This window comes from Vidua chalybeata, chromosome 1 (assembly GCF_026979565.1).
Source record: "Vidua chalybeata isolate OUT-0048 chromosome 1, bVidCha1 merged haplotype, whole genome shotgun sequence".
NCBI classification, from domain to species: Eukaryota; Metazoa; Chordata; class Aves; order Passeriformes; family Viduidae; genus Vidua; species Vidua chalybeata.
The window spans coordinates 120,517,716-120,534,892 of NC_071530.1; the positions used below are offsets into that span (position 1 = coordinate 120,517,716).

The following is a 17,177-nucleotide window of genomic DNA, read 5'->3' on the forward strand; positions in this document are numbered from 1 at the left end:
TCAGCAGAGAAGTGGACAAGTTATTTCACTGGCCAAGTGCCTATGAAAGAGGAATAAGGGAGCATTATGCTACATGTGCTCAGGACAGAAAGACTCTTGGTGAAGCAGGAAAATAAAAGCACAGGTAAGACAGAGTCTGGAAGGAAGCCAGTGTAATACAGCAACAAAAAAAAGATGAAAAGCAGGAAAGAAAGGATAGTCCAACTCAGCCCCTTGCCTTCACATAAATCAGCTGCACCTGATTTTTATCCTCCAGAAGAGACATCAGGTGGAAGATTCTTACTAGCCTCTACAGACCCCCAGCTTGCTTTTGGGAGCCCAGCACCTCTGCAGTTTTTGCCTCTGACCAAACAATGGTCCCCTTGCACTTTTCTGGGATGAGTAAAGAAACCAGCATCCACAGCTCTTGATGCTAGTACCTGACTAAAAGGCAAATATTACATCTACCTTTAGTATGCTATTATTTCAGGATGTCTAAATACGGAGCTATCAATTACAAGTTTCATACCGTCAAGCTCCTTAGTGCAAACACAAGTATAGAAATTTCAGCCTACATAATTAGCAGGAACTCCAGAAATGAGTAATTAAAAGGTACTGGAATCCAACCAGAATCACCAAAAGAAGAATATTTTTGTCTGATTACTATCACCTACCACAACTTTGGATCCCAAAGCACACAAAAAACCAAGAAATGTAAAAAAAATAGGAATAAATTAAAAATCATTCACTGCTAATGTGAATTGCTTAATTGCAATACTGAAAGACTATTTTGAGTGCTACAAAGTATTGCTAGAATTTCAAGAAATATAATTTATAGAAATATAATTTACTTAGAGAAATCTACATCACATGCCATAACAACAACCAGTTCTACCCTTTCTATAGATTTTAACATCTTACTCTCCCATTACTTTAGGAAATACTGAAAACAACTTTTTCTCCATTCTGTAATACTGCAACTTGACAGCAAACATACCACACAGTGCTGCCTTTTGAAACCCCAAAGATGGATTTATGTTCACCAGTCTTAAAACAACCTTTTTAATGGCCACAAATCAGATAGTCTCATAGTGGAGAGCTCTGACTGCCTTTGTGTCAGATCTCATTCTCATGTTGCAGCAGGTACTTAAAGAGTGAGAATCATTTTTTTCCAAAGGATTTTTGATGTCCAACTCCCTTTGAAGCCTCCCTTCCTATGTATCTTTGAAAATCTGATCTTCAATTTGTTATCCACTTTCCCTTCCCACTTGATATGACAATGCCTTCCCACCTTCCTTCTTGAACACTCAAATAAAAGGGCAGTAGCAGGTCTGTACTGCTTAAATGAATGAAGAGTAGTTGCTCAGAAAATAACAGCTCCTTCTCCCAGTCCTCATCTATTCTTTTCCATTCCAGTTGCATAAAACATCATCATGATGGGCCACAGGCTTCTGTTTCTCACTCTATGCCATCCATCAGATTTGATTTACATTCTTAAGATAAAAGTAAAGATCACCGTAGGCAGAAACTGGATGCAGTTGTCTGCCATGGAAAACAGATTTCCTATTCCTTTCAAGTTTACTGATTACTCACGGCCTTTCCCTTCTAAAGGGTATCTACCAAAGTGGGCACTGTGTTGGAAAAGCCACCAGCTGTCTGATAAAACTTAATGAATGGCAATTTTATGAGCTTCTGTTGTTATTGTTCCTTTAACTCCTTCAGTATCAACCCACCATGGCAATTCACTGACAAAGGAAGATTAGAGATAAGGCAAAACTATGAACATTTTAATCCCTGCTCCAATAATTTTTTTAAGATATTTTCTTTGGCAACTTCTACGAGGCCATAATTTTTATAGTGTCCAGCGCCTGCTCTTTTCTACAATAGAGGGTATGTTGTGGAAATACACTTAAAGAGAACACAAAAACCTCAAATACTGTAGTATTCATATAGTCAGCATCACCTTGGCATACTAGGCCTGATTTTTCTGAGTGCCTTTAGCCAGACATTTTAGTCCTCTGCATTTGATCCTGGGAAATTTCTGTCTGGTCAAGGCCTGTAATTTCCTTGTTACTTCCTCATCAGTGAAGACCATGCTGCCAGACCAAGAGAAGAATTTTGTTCTCTCAAGGTGAAATTAAACACACAAAGAGTTATTATATATAAGCTGCATGTAGAGATTAAATTCAGACTCAATCGTACAACTAAATCCCCATTCAGTGCTTTGAAAACTTTCAGCTAAGTGTGAAGCTAAAAATATTAGCTAACAAAGTGAAGTATCTTCCAACCACATCCTCTTGCAGAAAAACATCAATAGAAGACAAGTCTGAAAATGTGCCTTAGAGGAATTAATAAACATTTGTTTGAAATGCAGCCATTTCACTTTGGGACAGGTATTTTTTTTCCCTTCTTCTTTCTTCTTCCCCTCCCCACATTTAGTGAACATATCCTGTGCTTCAGGGTATGGAAACCTGTCAAAAATCACACCCATAGTGAAATCAAATTTAACATATCTTTACAAGATATTTATAACATGCAAATACCTAGAGGCCCTGCTGCTCGGCCATATGAAGATCTCTTATGCTAGAGAAGGAGGGCTCTTTCACATTAGTGAGAATGTGTGCATGGTAGACCAGAAGCTGGTTTCACATATTATATTTGACATGTGAAGATTCAGCAACCCACATCTCCACTCCATGTGCAACAAACAAGCAAACCACACTGCAGCATCTAGAAAGAGGTGTTTGGCGAGCCCTTACAACCGCATCCTTACAATCAGCCACTTGTGTCTCAGCAGGATTCTGCTTCAAGAATCCCAGGAAAAATAATTTTACTTCACCCTTCATTAAAAAAAAATAGGAAACATTTGCTTCATTCACTCCACTCCTTCTTAAGACTCTTTAGCAGCTCAAGGAGCCTAACAAAACATTTTCTCAAGATAAAACAGATTAGCAGTAAAAATTCCACCTTCAGAATCTCAGGCATCTGCTTCACTCATAAATTTTATCTCTTGGCACACATCTCATTCAGAAATAAATGATTCTACTAGTTTCTTTGAAAAACTTTTCCTTCTTTGTCACTTAAGAGCAATCAGAGACAGGAATTTTCAAATTAGAGAGCTCAGAGCAGAACCGCCAAGCACAAGTGTCCTGTCTCTCAGGACACTTTTGGAACAACATCCGAAATCGCATGCTGAGTGCCCACGCCTGCTGCACCCACTGCAGCACCCAAACCTGTGGGGCTCTGTGTGCTAGGGCTGAGCAACCAGTCTGCAGTGCTGAGGAGGGTCATGTCACCTGAGGGAAAAGGGCAAACAAAAGAAAACCGTTTGGCTTCATCTCAGGAGGCAAAGATCTATTGCAAGTTAGAGCTTTCTGGGTAGAATTCACTCCAAATGCTTTTAAACTGAAAGGTTCTAGTGTCAGACAAAGAAGTTACCATGGTTTAATTGGCTTCCTTCAATAAACTCTGATACCTACCTAGAAGTTGAGATATTATTTCCAAAATTATTTGCTACCTGAGATCAATGCATTAATAGATAAAACATATACCTCATTTCCTGATGAAGTAATATTAAGCATTTCTCAGAGTGGATGCACACAGCACTACATGTTGAACAAAAAATCAAGTCAGATGATGAACATCTTTCAGTGTTTTAAGGAACACCCCTTTTTTTTTTTTTTGCTATGAAAGAACCTTCAAGTTATAGAAGGTAGAAAAACTCATGAAGTTTACAACAAAGATTTCTGTGAGCTAGAGGAATTTTAATTTGAAAGGGCAATTTTATTCTATACCAAAAGTGGTATATACCTGGTAATATGATATAAAAATATAATAACATACTTGTATATTTTGAAGGAAAAAGATTCATTTATGGACATAAAATATTTTCATGCTTAACTCCATGAGCACAGTAAGCACTTTGTTTATCATTTAAAAAGGTGGTTTTTTTTTTTTTTTTCAAAATACTTAATATTCGATTGAAGCAATACTTTTACAGCAATAGCAAAAAGTAAATTACACACAAGTCTGGCACAAGTCCCTGTTAATCTGATAACCCATAAACTGTCCTCACTACCAAGGACTCCAATTACAATGAATAACAGAGATATTTGGGGAATTGAGGAGGGGGGACAACATCTGTTTGACTGACATCTGCCTTTCCTGGAAAAATGTAATGCATGTCCATAATCCTAAAGAGTTTGACAGCATTACTACAACCCAATCCTTAGGAAAAAAAGGCATATCTTTGCTACAACTGTTGTAGCAGTTTACCTAAACATTTATACTGAAGAGCAATACTGAATCTGCATGACTGTCTTTTCTAGTAATGTATTAAGTCTCTGTTCACACAGCCAGTTAAATGTCATGTATGATCTTTCCCACTATTGCCATAGAAATGCTACAGGAAAGAGCATTTTTTGATGCTTGTTGCATAAACCCTTCTGTGTTTCATTATATGTATTATTATATGTATTATAGATGTATTATATTACTGGCAAAGCTGTTAGGTTGTTGTTAGTATTCTACTGAGAACAAACATAACTTATCAACTGCCTGACTGCTTCTTGAGAAATAGGTATCAGTTTCCCCCACTGAATTACTACACCTGTTTGAATTTTGGCCACTCCATCAGAGCAGCAAGCTAGCCTGAGGAACTTTCAACACTCAGTTTTATTAGCCTACTTGACAAAATTCTCATAGCCTTAGGAGCTTACAAAAAGTGAGAACATAAAGAAATACCAAAAAGTAAAAAAAGACTGAAAAATTACATTTTGTACTATGGCAATTGTAAACAACTATTTATTTGCTCTCATCATTAAACTTCCTTTTCAGTTTTTGGACTTTTTTTTTTTTAATTTAAGCTCTGCACATACTACCTGCTCAGTCCATTCTAACTCCATGAAAGAAACATAAACCTAATGAAAACTATTGCTGAAACTTGATAATAGTAACTACTGATAAACATTGAGCACTGCCTTTATGTACCATATGAATAAACACAGAACACCTAAAATAGTAAAACATTATGAAAAAACACCAAAGCAAAAAAGCAGAAAAAACAAATTAAGAAAAACTGAAAAAAAAAAAAGTCTGGCTCACCTTCTGTGCCATTGGGTGTCATGGAATTATTATTTATATGGGAGTTATCAAGTTTTGGACCACTGGGGGATTCACTACTACCACTTAGTCGTCTGTGTGGGCTGGCTAGATCCTGCATTTCCATAGACCTGAAAACAAGATGCAACTTGTTTTAGTGACATAAGTCAACATGAATTACAGAGGAACTGCCTTTATGAGATGCAGCCTGCTATTTACCAACATCCCAGAAACACTTAGTAAAAAAATTAACTACTTTTCCCAACTTGATCTTTTCCGGTGCTTAACTCATGTTGTAGCCCCACACGAGTGGCCAGCTACTGTAATTATTTTCGCAGTTTGCAACTAAATAAAACTTAGATTCCAAGCACGGCACTTTCAAAATTGATGCAATCTTGTATTTTTAAAATATGTACAAAGATGGCATCACCAACACATGAAGACATATATTCTCTTAAAACAAATTAACACTCTGCTTTTTCAAGATTTACCACTCAGTGGCAATATAATGGGCCTCCAAAACAAATAAAACACTTGAAGCAATTGTGGAAAGCTATCATCTACTGACAGGGAATGAGATATTCCTGATGTATGTGTTTACTCTGGCAAACTACTTAATTGTTCCTCTGTTTCCTTTGAAACAAATGCAGCATTAAAACATTATTATGTCTGCTCACTTGTTTGCTTTGTGGATTACATAAAGCGTGCCCAATTGGAAAGGGATCTGACCGACATACAGTGAGTCCATAGAGGTGTTAGTCAGTGTGCCTTAGCACTCTGCTGTACCTCAGCAGCTGTCGCTTAGTCAAAATGAGAAAAGAGCAACTCCCATCTAAAGCAAAAATTAAATGTTTAAGTGGCACAAAAGCAGCTGAATATTTAAGATTTGTGCTTTCAATAGCCCTATAATAACAGGCCAACAGTCATCACCACTATGACATATCCCTTGTCTGGGCTTATGACTGAAGTTCCCTATCCTTCTGTTCCTTTATACCTAAAACTTTTGATATTGTTATTTGACGTACTTATTTCTAAGTAATTGCTCCCAGTAGAAACTTCATAGGTTACTGTGCCTCCAAGGCATGTGAACTAGCAATTTTTCAGTTTAAAAGAAATTCTTAGGCTCTTTTAAAGACTATTAAAATTATATATAAAATTACTCCTGCAGTAATGGTATAAATATTCTAAGTGTCATTTCAGGTACAAAGCTCTTGTATGTTAACTGAAATTTTATCACAGACTCTAAATACAGATCCTTCTTTTAATATTTCTTTACCTAAAACATTCTAGACAAAAAGAAGGAGATGATACTGCGACGAGTTCAAAACGCCTGCATCAAATATAAACTCGAACAATTTAGTGGAAAAGTTACATGCTCATGGTTTACAGACTTGGTTGGTTGCACACACGTAAAGGCTATGCTCCAGCACTTACTCATCTGCTTAATGTGAGAAAAAAGAATAAATATTTTACTTATCACTTGAAGTTTAAAAAAATCCCCAGCAATAGAAGGCTTGCAAAAAATTAGCAATTTTCGGTCAAATCCTTACCTGCAGCTTGAGGAAACAGCAACATCTGAACTGGTTTGGGACTTCTGCACCTGTAAACCAGGGAAACAAACAGAAGCTTCTATTACTCCAGTTTACTATGAGGCCTTAATTTAAAGAAAGGATATCACTATGGATGACAATTCTGTCCTTTAAATCCAAAGGGAGAGGAGGAGGGCGCGGTGCCCCTGAAAGGCATATTGTCTTTAAATTGAAGGCTCAACTGTTGTTTCCCCGGCAGGTCTCTCTCCCTCCTCCCCGCGCCAGGGGACGGCAGCCAAGTGACGGGATAGTGATTCATCAGGGGCCCGTGACAGCTGCAGAGGGGCTCACTCCTCCCCCGGCCCGGCTCGCCTCGGCTCGGCTCGGCTCTGCCTGCACCCGCAAAGGTAACCCCGCCGCGCCGCCCGCCAAGGGCAGCACCAGCTGCTCCTGCCCCGGGCCCCTCAGCATCCTCTCGCCTCTTCTCATCCCTCCTTTCTCCTTCGGTCCTGACAGATTCTTGCCCTCATCATACCGGTTTTCTTCTCCCTTTGCTCTTCGCCATTCTTCCTCTGTGCCTGGGCCACAGGGAACCCACAAGTCAAGCTCACCCCAAAGGCAAGCTGGAGACGCTGATGTTGTGTTTTGGGGAGGAGGGGTAGAGAATAGCAAGGGGCGAGTCTACCCATGGTAAAGACCTTCACTATACAGCACACAGCCTAACAGAACCACCTCTAAAAGAAGCCCATCTCCAACCAGGTCAAATTAAAATAAAAACTCCACGAGTTATTGCATAGTCTTACTCCTAAAAATTCCAGTTGCTAATGAGATTTCTGATAAAATTACTTAAAAGGACACTTCTGGCTAAATAAATGGGAGGAAGCTGTAGAATTTACCTCTGAGGTCGCTCATGAAGAAAAGGAATCTTTTTCCACTGGAAAGCCCACCAATATTTTTTCGTTTAAATTATTCCTTTTATAACTCAGGTGAGTAACAGTTTTCATATTCCATCAGAAAAATGCTGTTGCTTCACTAACAAACTCTAGGCAGTAACAATTGTCAGCAGGTGATAAAATTCAGGTGGAAATATACTCCTAGACACTGTTAGCTTAAAAGCACATGAAAGCTTCTCTGGGCAAGGTATATATTCTCTTAATGTCTGCAGTGAGGATCTTTCTTGTGCGTTTCCATTCAACCTGAACTGACATCTCCTAAATGATCACAGAGCAAAGACAAGGGAGATGAGGCATTTTAAGTGCCATAAAAATCATCCAAGCAAATCCTACTTATGTGTCTGTAGGGTGGGTTTTTTGTTATTTTTAATCACAGACAGAATTACTACTAGCAAGAGTAAACAACTGCTAGGGGCAGTCAGGCAAGGAAGAACATTACAAATGATGTCAAGAAGCATGCAATAATGCATGCTGAAGAACATCAATCTTTTTATAACTGGGTACTTAAAGTACTGCATAACACGCTTTTCAATACATCGTTGCATGCCAAATCAAACCAGACTAGCAGATAGAGTCAAAACTCTGCATTTTGGTTTAAGGATTTTTTTCCCCTTAGTTCTTTACCCCAGAAACTGCTGCAGAGTGCCTTAGGATATGCTTCTGCTGTTACTTCTAAACACCTGGAAAAAATTATAGGTGAGAACTAAGTTTGCCTACAGAGCTATCTTCACTCCCTCTTGCACAGGATCTTATAAAACCCATCTTTTATAATAGAAAAAACTTCCTTTTTCAAATGGATGCTTTAACTAACCGATATTTTCCAACATGCACTACACAATTATTAATACTTGATTCAAATAAAAAAATGCAATCCTCACTATTTTAAGCACCAAATTTTTACAAAAATAGCAACTTCTGTACATTTGAAAATATATACATTATATACATAGATACATGTTCATGTACGTGCATAGCATGAAAGATCTCATTTATGTATTTGTGGGACAGGGCAAAAAAAATAACCAGCTCGTTCACAGTGAATTAAATATATACCTTAAATGTCCTCAAACACTCTGTGATTTGTGAAAGTTCATATCCACAATTTTCATTTTCATTAGACATACTTTAGATATATTCCTTTGTGTCTCAAGGATTATTTAAACCATGTGTTGCACGTTACCAAATTTAAAAATGACTCTTTAATCAAAATAACTTTAAAACAACTAATCCTCACTTAGGCTGGTCAGCTGAATCCACAGAGTGGTCCAGGAAAAATAAATCTACTCTCAAGAATGCGAATGCAGACAACAATTAGACACAGATGTGACTGAAATTAGTTACAGTTTACAAAATGCTACACTTCACATGCTTTCAGTTTTTTATGTGCAGTACAAAATTACAACGTAGTAAGGAACCACACTTATGACGACCAGTTAATTCATAGAATAAAAACATTTCTGGGTGGTGTGTGCTTGTGCTTTCTCTCATATATTCCCATTTTGTCAACAGGTTTCTGGATAATTGAAGTTTGGCAACATAACTCACATATCAAATAAAAAGTGGGGGAAAAAAAACCCAAATGCCTGGCCTTATCCAGACAGAAATGGGTCACATAAAAAAAAAGGAGCTGTCACACCCCCTTCATACTCAGTGTTCTGCTTAAACTAAAAATGCCTTATAGGCTAAATGGCATACACGTCCTTCTTAATACTTCAAAAATATTACTCTGTATAATTTGATTTTTGTCAGCAACGTTCACATCTTTCTCCTTAATACAGACTGCAGATTGGGCACTATGTAGTACATGGTGAGAAAAAAAGGACAATGATACCAAAGCTACTTAAAATTCATCCATTTAAGAATCTTAAATCAGTAACATCAAATTCTGATTAGTTAATGAGGTCTTTTAAGTTTGCCCTTTTTTCTAATTAAATTTATAATTCTTCACAGATGTAGGTTTTGTTGATGTTCAATTTGTCTCTCTCATTTTGTTAAACCTCACATAGTACTCCACCAATCCACTGAATAGCCACATTAAATCTGTTAATACCATGCTCTTCAACCCCAGAAATTATTTCCAGAAGGCAAACTTGCTTTGAGAGATCATCAAACAAGACTTAAGGTACACATTTTATCACATTTTCCCTACCACAGAGCTCAGGATGCAGAGGAAAATTCATGACTTTTGCACTGTTTATTATACTTTGCTAAATTACAAATCAAAAGCATCTGACAGAAGATCATGTATGAAGCCAAAAAGTTAATAATGTTCTATGAAAAGTAAACTGTAAATGGGAAGAGATTCTAAATTTCAGCAGCATAGAGCAAATAAAATGTAGGTACTTGTCTAAATTACAGGTTTTCCACAGTATTTTTGCTTGCTAGGAGCAATTTTTTTAATGGCTATAATTTAAAACATTTTTCCAGCTGAAAAGAAATTTTCAAAGTGAAAATAAGAATTTAACCCAGAAAACTATAGCCAGCACACACATTTTCTCTTAAAATACAGTTCTGCTTTAAAGAAGCAAATTTCAAAGACAATGGCAGTTTTCAAACGAGGGTGTTCCTTCTTAGGAAAAAAAATCTGTCATTTTTAGGAAGGGGTGGAGGGAGGGAGGGAAAGGGACTTTTTCCCAAGAGCACTCTTTACCTCCCTAAAAGAACGACGAAGTCGGTATCTACCGACATAATGGCTTCAACAGCCAAAAGGTTACAAAACTAAAATGCGAATTGGCTGCAGAAAGGCACCTTGCTGGCAACCCAGGAAACTTGGTAATACTTTCACTCTTCCAATAATCATATATTGCTGGGCTCCAAGGGAAGAGGTTGGGCTTTTTCACTAGATATTCACATCAAAGACAAATTTTACTTATTAAAGCAGAAGCAAGTAATTGCAGTTATTAAATTTTTAATTGCCAGTTTAAATTCTTCTAAAGTGCTATCCTGTGTGCTCATTTCATACACTCATGAATGAAACATTTTGAAATCCCAACACTTTCTTCCCCTTAAGAAAGAAATACTACAATGTGACAATGCTTCTATTATGACCAGCCATTTAAGAATGTCTTTCTGCTTTTCCAAGATTTTTTTTGGCTCCTGAGAAATATTTCATTCCTTTTGCAATTCAAACAAAATGATTACTCATTCTTTTTTTCTCCTAAGGTGAAGCATGACTCAAGCTGTCTGTCACTGCACAGAACTGCTGAGAGGGGATGGCTACTCATTTCCAGACCCTTCCAAGCCCTGGGAAAACTCTGACAGCAGCAAGCTGCTTGGCTAAAAATTGCATGTCATAGGTTTGTGAGCAACATGAAAACTCCGTGTGCGTACGTGTTTATATACCTAAAATTCTGTAACATGTTTACACACACATATATGTACTTTTACCAATGCGTATCCATAGAAATAATATTAATTTATTTGACACCTCAAAACAGTAGCCGGTGCTCTGGCAGATGCTTTGCGAACCATCTCGGTATGGGTTGGAAAACAAAATAATCTTTATACATGGTATCTAATGTTAAAAACTTCCAATGATACACTACACCAAATTTCCACTTCTTATTCCAAATTTCCCCCCGGTGCTCATTTTTTATATTTAAACAAACTACATGAAACATACTATCATTTTTTTTTTCCTGGAAAGCTTTTATCTCTTCCGCTTACCTTGGTTTTGAATGTTTGCTTACAGAAGAAAGAAAAAAACACACCAAACCCCTACCACCCTCAAAGAAGCATTTTTAAGTGCACTAACACCTTTATTTTTCCAGAATCAATCTTGCACTGTAAAGACCAGTCCTTCCTCTTGGTGTTTGAAACACCAAGAGAATGTTTGGTGGGTCTTGGTTGCTCAAAAGGAAGATGTAAAGTTAACGAGACTTCAGAAGGTCTTTAACTTCCTTGTTCTAAGCTCACCGTTCTGAATAAGCCACCTAAAATGTCAATAAACGTCAAATATTTCAGTTGTGTAGATGTTTATTCTGTCATCTTGAAAAGTTCTCCTGTGGGGATCTGCATGTTTTCCTTGGTGTTTGGAAAATTTAAACATATTAAGCAAAAGGATTTCCTGCTTCAGAAAGCACTGTCAAAATCTCTGTCAGGCATTCTTCCTCCCAATTTTTTTATTATTTTTCTCACGCTCTCATGTCTCTTTCAACAAGGGCTGCTGGTTTCGTACCGTACGTGCCTATTTCCACTCCCCATTTAACATCTCCCCATCACGTTACTCCTATCTGCCGAACCATTAGCACTCGGAAATCAAACAGGAGAATCCCCAAACCTGGCTGATCACAATAAACAGAATCTCCTAACATCTGTTTTGTGGGAAGCCTACAAACCCCAGCCTGAACTACGGCCAAAATTAACTGCTGCACCCAGTGACTTAGAATTGAGCGCCGCTCTCCTCCGGAGCGGCAGAAGGCGCGGAAGGCGCCGCTGCCCCTCCGCGCCGCCCGGGACCCCGCGCTCCCGGGCAGCCGGGCTGCGGCAGCGGCCCCCTTTCCCCGGTGCTGTCCTCCCGGTCCGCCCGTCCCGCTGCCCCGCGGCCGCTGTCAGTGCCCCCCGTACTCACGGTGCCGGCGCGCAGCTCCGCGGGTCAGAGCGCGGCGGCCGCGCCTGCCATGGCGCGGCGGGGCAGGAGCGCCCCGGGGCCGGGCCGCGCCGGGCCGGGGCTGGGCAGACAAAGCGCGGCCAAGGGAGGCTGCCGGCAGCCCCGCCGTCTGTTTGCTCAGCCGTGTGTGTCTGCCCAGGCAGTGCCTGGGGGCACGCCGCCGCTCCCGCGCCCGCTTTCCTTCTCACTCCCCTTCGCCTTTTTTTTTTTTTTTTTTTTTTTTTGTATTTTTTTTTTCTTCTTTTCCCCTTTGGGTTTTGTTTTTGTTTTTGTAATGCAAACCGCAGCTATTCTCTTGTCCCAACCTTATTGGTTTAAAAGCAACAACTGCAATGAGGCTTGCGCGGTCTGAAGTCAGCCTTCCTGCACGGGTGAAACGCAGCCGGGGCTGCCGCTCTCCGCCGCGGAAACTGCGCGCCCCTGGCCCCCGGCCACCCCCTCCGCCCCCTGCCCGGCCGGCAGGGCCCCCCTTCTTTGCACCTTCCTCAGCCTCGCCCCAGAAAAACTCCTGAAAATCCCTCGGGTCCCTCCTCATTTAGAAAGTTGAATTGTCCGTAGATGCGTCCCCTTTTTTAAACTGGGTTTAAGCTAAAGCCGTCCTAATAGAATAACTGGAATTACACCAACATTATATCAATGAGAGAAGCTAAATAGGGATACTCATAGAGGCTCTTAAGCATACAACCAGCGTGCACGTCCGGACATGCCGTTTTGATTGGATATGTAACAGATTTGTTCTCAAATATCTGAGATTCTTGCAACCTTGTAAAGAAAGGGTCTGCTAAAACTATTTAAGCTAGCCTTCTCCAATTTAAGGGTATTTATTAAATAACATATCTGGAACTTTTAAAATGGTTTAAACCACTTAAACCATTAAACATCTGTATGCCTAAAAACAATTGTAAATATAGTCAAATTTGTATTTTAATTATTACTAATCACTTACTAAATTTTTAAAATTTGAAACTGTATAAAGGCCGTTTCCACAGACCGTATAAATGTTTCCAAAGAAGGGAGAGATGGTTGCATAGAGTTAAATTTGTGCATTAAGTAACCTTAGCTTTTACCAATCAATAGGTAATTAAGTAATTTAATTAGTAAGCCATTAAACTGAAATGGGTTTATGATGCTTTTCTATTACAGAACTTTTAGTTGCTCATAATTAAAAAAAAAAAAACCTCTTTCAAAAATATATACATTATGTTAAAAAACATTATAACATACATAGTAACTAAATTTGACCAGCATTCTCCAGAGTATTTCCACTATGCAGACAGAATCTTTCACTTCATGTAACACTAATTTTTCTACACTGTTTTTCAGTGCGCATAATCCAAATATGATGAGGAAAACAGCGTAACTATTTGTAGTACCAAAAAAGAAGTCTTAATACAATGCCAGGTCTAAAGTACTAAATTTTAAAAAACCAAAACAAAACCAAAAATCAACAACCCCCCCGACTTTATACTGTACAAACAGATTGAAACAGAACTTTTTTTCTCTTTACAAAAACCTGTGGTTATTCACTGCTCATATATCCTTACCTTCAATTAACTAATCTGTGAATGTGAAAGCAATACTTCTAGAGGAGAAATATCTTCTGGCTACTACATCCCAGTAAGTGAGACATTATTTTGTAGCAAGTACATTGGGAATACTTCAGGAAAGCAGATCGGTTTGCAAAGCTACAAGTCAACCTCGAGCTGAAAACGCACCTAGGATTTCATTTTGTTTAGCGGAGAAAAGGGATCTCGGGACAGTCACACACCATATATGGGAACCCAGGTCAACATAAGCAGCTTTCGATTGGGCCCGTCTGCGTAGCCAGCACAAACACAATCCCATCACTTCTTCGGAGTCACAAACCACATCTCACGCCAAGAAAACTATTTATCGTGTTCTATATTAAACTGTGAAAGAAATACAAATTACTTATTATGGAGCCACGCAGTTTTGTCAGGTAACAGTCACTGAAACCCTGAAGCACAAGGCTATGCAATCATTCTGAACTATGTGCTTTTTTGGAACAGGCACGATCTTCTGGAAAAGGCTTACCACTGAATTCTTTACCAGTGTTAATAAGATCATTTTTTACAAAGTCCTACCCAATCTGATATAAAGACACATCTTGCTTCACTGACTGTAGGAGCTACATCTATTAAAAGAATAATATCAGGCACACACTTTAACAAAGCAGAAGTTCATTTTTTTTCTAGAAGAAATCAAATAATATCATGTTGTTGATTTGAAATACAATCTAACACTGGAAAATGTAACTCAAAACCCTTTCTCAAAAATAGTGATACTTAAATGATGGTATGGAAATAAAAAAGTATTTAAAAAGAAGACTGTGATTTCAATGACACATGCAAATTTTAGCATAAATCTATTTCATTCCATTATTGAAAAGAAAAACCAAAATCAAATAGAACAAATAAATGAATAAATTTGAGTATTTTAAATGCAAAGATGACTAAAACAGGCTTATTATTGCTTAGTTTGTAGTCCCTACTGGGAGTTATATCTAAGTAATAACTTCAGGAGTGTGCCCAGTCTCTGTATTTAATTAAAGTAAGACAGATCCCCACACACACGTAGAGAGCTTGATGATGTGAGAATAAACATGGGATAAATTACACAGAGGCTAAGATGATCAGAAAAAGGGTGTTGACAATGCATTGCAAGAAAAGAATCAGCTTTGAATTTTTAATCTCTTCTGTAGTATGGCATGTAGGCAGTATGGGAACTGAAGCCATATAAATGATCTAGATGGGGGATATGAGATAAAGTAGGGTCCTCTGTGTTTATACAGCCATTAAAGAGTGCCTTAAAGTTCTTTATCTGATGTCTGAAGATTGGACTTCAGATCAGTGTATATCATTACCCCATGATAGGGTCTAACCTATGAACTTATCCTACAGCTGATACCATGGACCAGATCCTCATTTGGTTTGAGTGCAGTTCTTTTTATTTCCATAGGTAATCTAATTATGACAGCTGAGTACTGCACCGATTTGAAATCTACTTAAAAGAGGTTTATTTACTTATCTTTTGGGGTTTGTTCTTCCCAGTAACTACATACCAAATCAGTGCAGGGTGCGTTGTTGGTCACTGGCACCCAACATCATTTTCAAACCACAATTGCACTAACACTGGTTTTGGAACAGAGATTTCAGTGGGATTTGCATCATGCCTAAATTTGTCCTAATTCTTCATTCCCAGTGATGCAGCTGGCATCTCAAGAGTCCTAAGAAATAAAGGACCGGGCCTATTACATAACATCAAATGCACAACAAGCTACTGGGTATATTACTACAACCATTACTCATGCAATATGGTTTTAACTTCATATGCAGTGTCACACACTTGTTTTAGCACAAGTAAAATGGGTCCATCTGGAACACAACATTTACTTGGTGCTTAGGTGCCACGGTTGTGGTAATTAAGAAAAATTAGATGTAAGATGGAACAGTGGGATGTTCATATGTTTGTCTCCAAGTAGGAAATACTACTGAAATATTTAATATCAGAAATAGGCCTAGGAAGACCACACTTCACTAAAGCAAGCGATGTATCCCATTGCTCCTGAGAGCCACCACCTGGCTCTTCCCATAACAACTGCAGTGCAACGTCAGAACCTTCTGAAGCAGCACTGTCCCTCCTATGCCTCCATACAAGTTTTATCTTACACATAGCAGCTGTTGCCTGGAGACATCCCTGGCTGGAACAGAAGTTTGCAGCATTTGACAGGAGCCCATATTGTCTCATGCTACTCATGTGAGCGAAAGCAGAAAGACCTTGGTAAATAGAAACAGAAAAAAGTGACAGAAATCAACCATTTAAAGTGTTCTGTCCAAAAACTATCAGTGTGCCTAAGAACAATTTAATTATATTCTTTCAAGATATATTGGATAAAATTCATATTGAACTAAGGTCTGTGTGCAATGTGTTATAAGAAAAGGTATGTACTGTGTTTGTCCTTAGCCAAAACATGTATGAACTGCTGGCCCCAGTTTGCTGGTTTTGTTAGTTTGCATGCAATTGTAGTTGTTTTCAATCCATCACTTCAGTACAAATTACAGAACCATTTAGTATAATTAAAAATAGGAAATAGTAATCTTTATTAATCTTTAGTATATGCTGCTTTAGCTTTGTGAATGAATGCATGACTTACAAATGATTCTGAAATAGTTGACAGCTATGACATAAACAGATGCAGAGACTGCCCACAGAAAGCGTTCGAAGTCTAGTTTGAAAGCCAATACCTTAGTGTATCTCACTTTTTCATTCTCCAGAGTGAAACTATGCTTGTTTTTTCAGTAGATTTCTTGCATCCTAAAAGCACTGTATTAAAGGGAGAAAAAAATAGTGTATATATCTATGTATATATATATGTTTACAAGCACCAGTAGTGTAAATTATATATATACTCAGTACTCCAAACGCAAAATAAAAAAGTAGTTTGGCAGGGTAAAGGAAAGGTTTCATAGCTGAACTTAAATTTTAAATGTATCTAATATTATCATTCCCATTTGGGTATTTTTTAGCACTCTACATTACTTGTCTCTTCTAGAAATCTCATGGAGGCAATGATTGGCACACAAAAATACTAAAAAGCTTTTGTCTCCAGATCATCTGAAGTAGATGTTCTACCCAAAAGTGATGGCTTTTCCCTAAAGACTGAGACACCGGGTCTGTGACATCCTGAGGGCAGAGCTCTGAGATCTACTCCAGGTTTAAGAGTAATGTAGCTTTTCCAGATACAACAGTCTTCATTTCAGCAATGTCTCAGCTTTCAAATTGAACTATAGAAAATTACCTTCCATTTTCCAATAAAGTTCAAGAGTTTTACAGGGGGACTTTTAATACTCTCTGCAGTACCTAAGAATCAGTAGAGTGTTACTTTTATTTGCCGCACAAAAACCTCTGCTCAAAAGATACATAAATACGTAGCTATTTATAAAAGAAGTCCTGCTGAAGACAACAAATATGTGTCTGAAGAAAGTT

The 17,177-nt window shown here is 38.3% G+C and overlaps 1 protein-coding gene across 2 annotated transcripts in view; it reads right to left on the reverse strand.

Annotated features, from left to right (window-relative positions):
• EYA1 (EYA transcriptional coactivator and phosphatase 1) overlaps positions 1 to 17,177 on the reverse strand; it is a 158,121-nt gene that overhangs the window by 77,917 nt on the left and 63,027 nt on the right. The window contains exons 1-3 of one of the 2 annotated variants that reach the window (XM_053957114.1): positions 12,132 to 12,215; positions 6,630 to 6,679; positions 5,083 to 5,210 (exon numbers count right to left, since the gene is read on the reverse strand). In XM_053957114.1, coding sequence (XP_053813089.1) covers positions 5,083 to 5,206 — 124 coding nt within the window. In that variant the 5' untranslated portion in view covers positions 5,207 to 5,210; positions 6,630 to 6,679; positions 12,132 to 12,215. Of the gene's footprint in view, positions 1 to 5,082; positions 5,211 to 6,629; positions 6,680 to 12,131; positions 12,216 to 17,177 lie in introns of those variants that run through there. The other variant, XM_053957106.1, reaches the window with a different exon arrangement.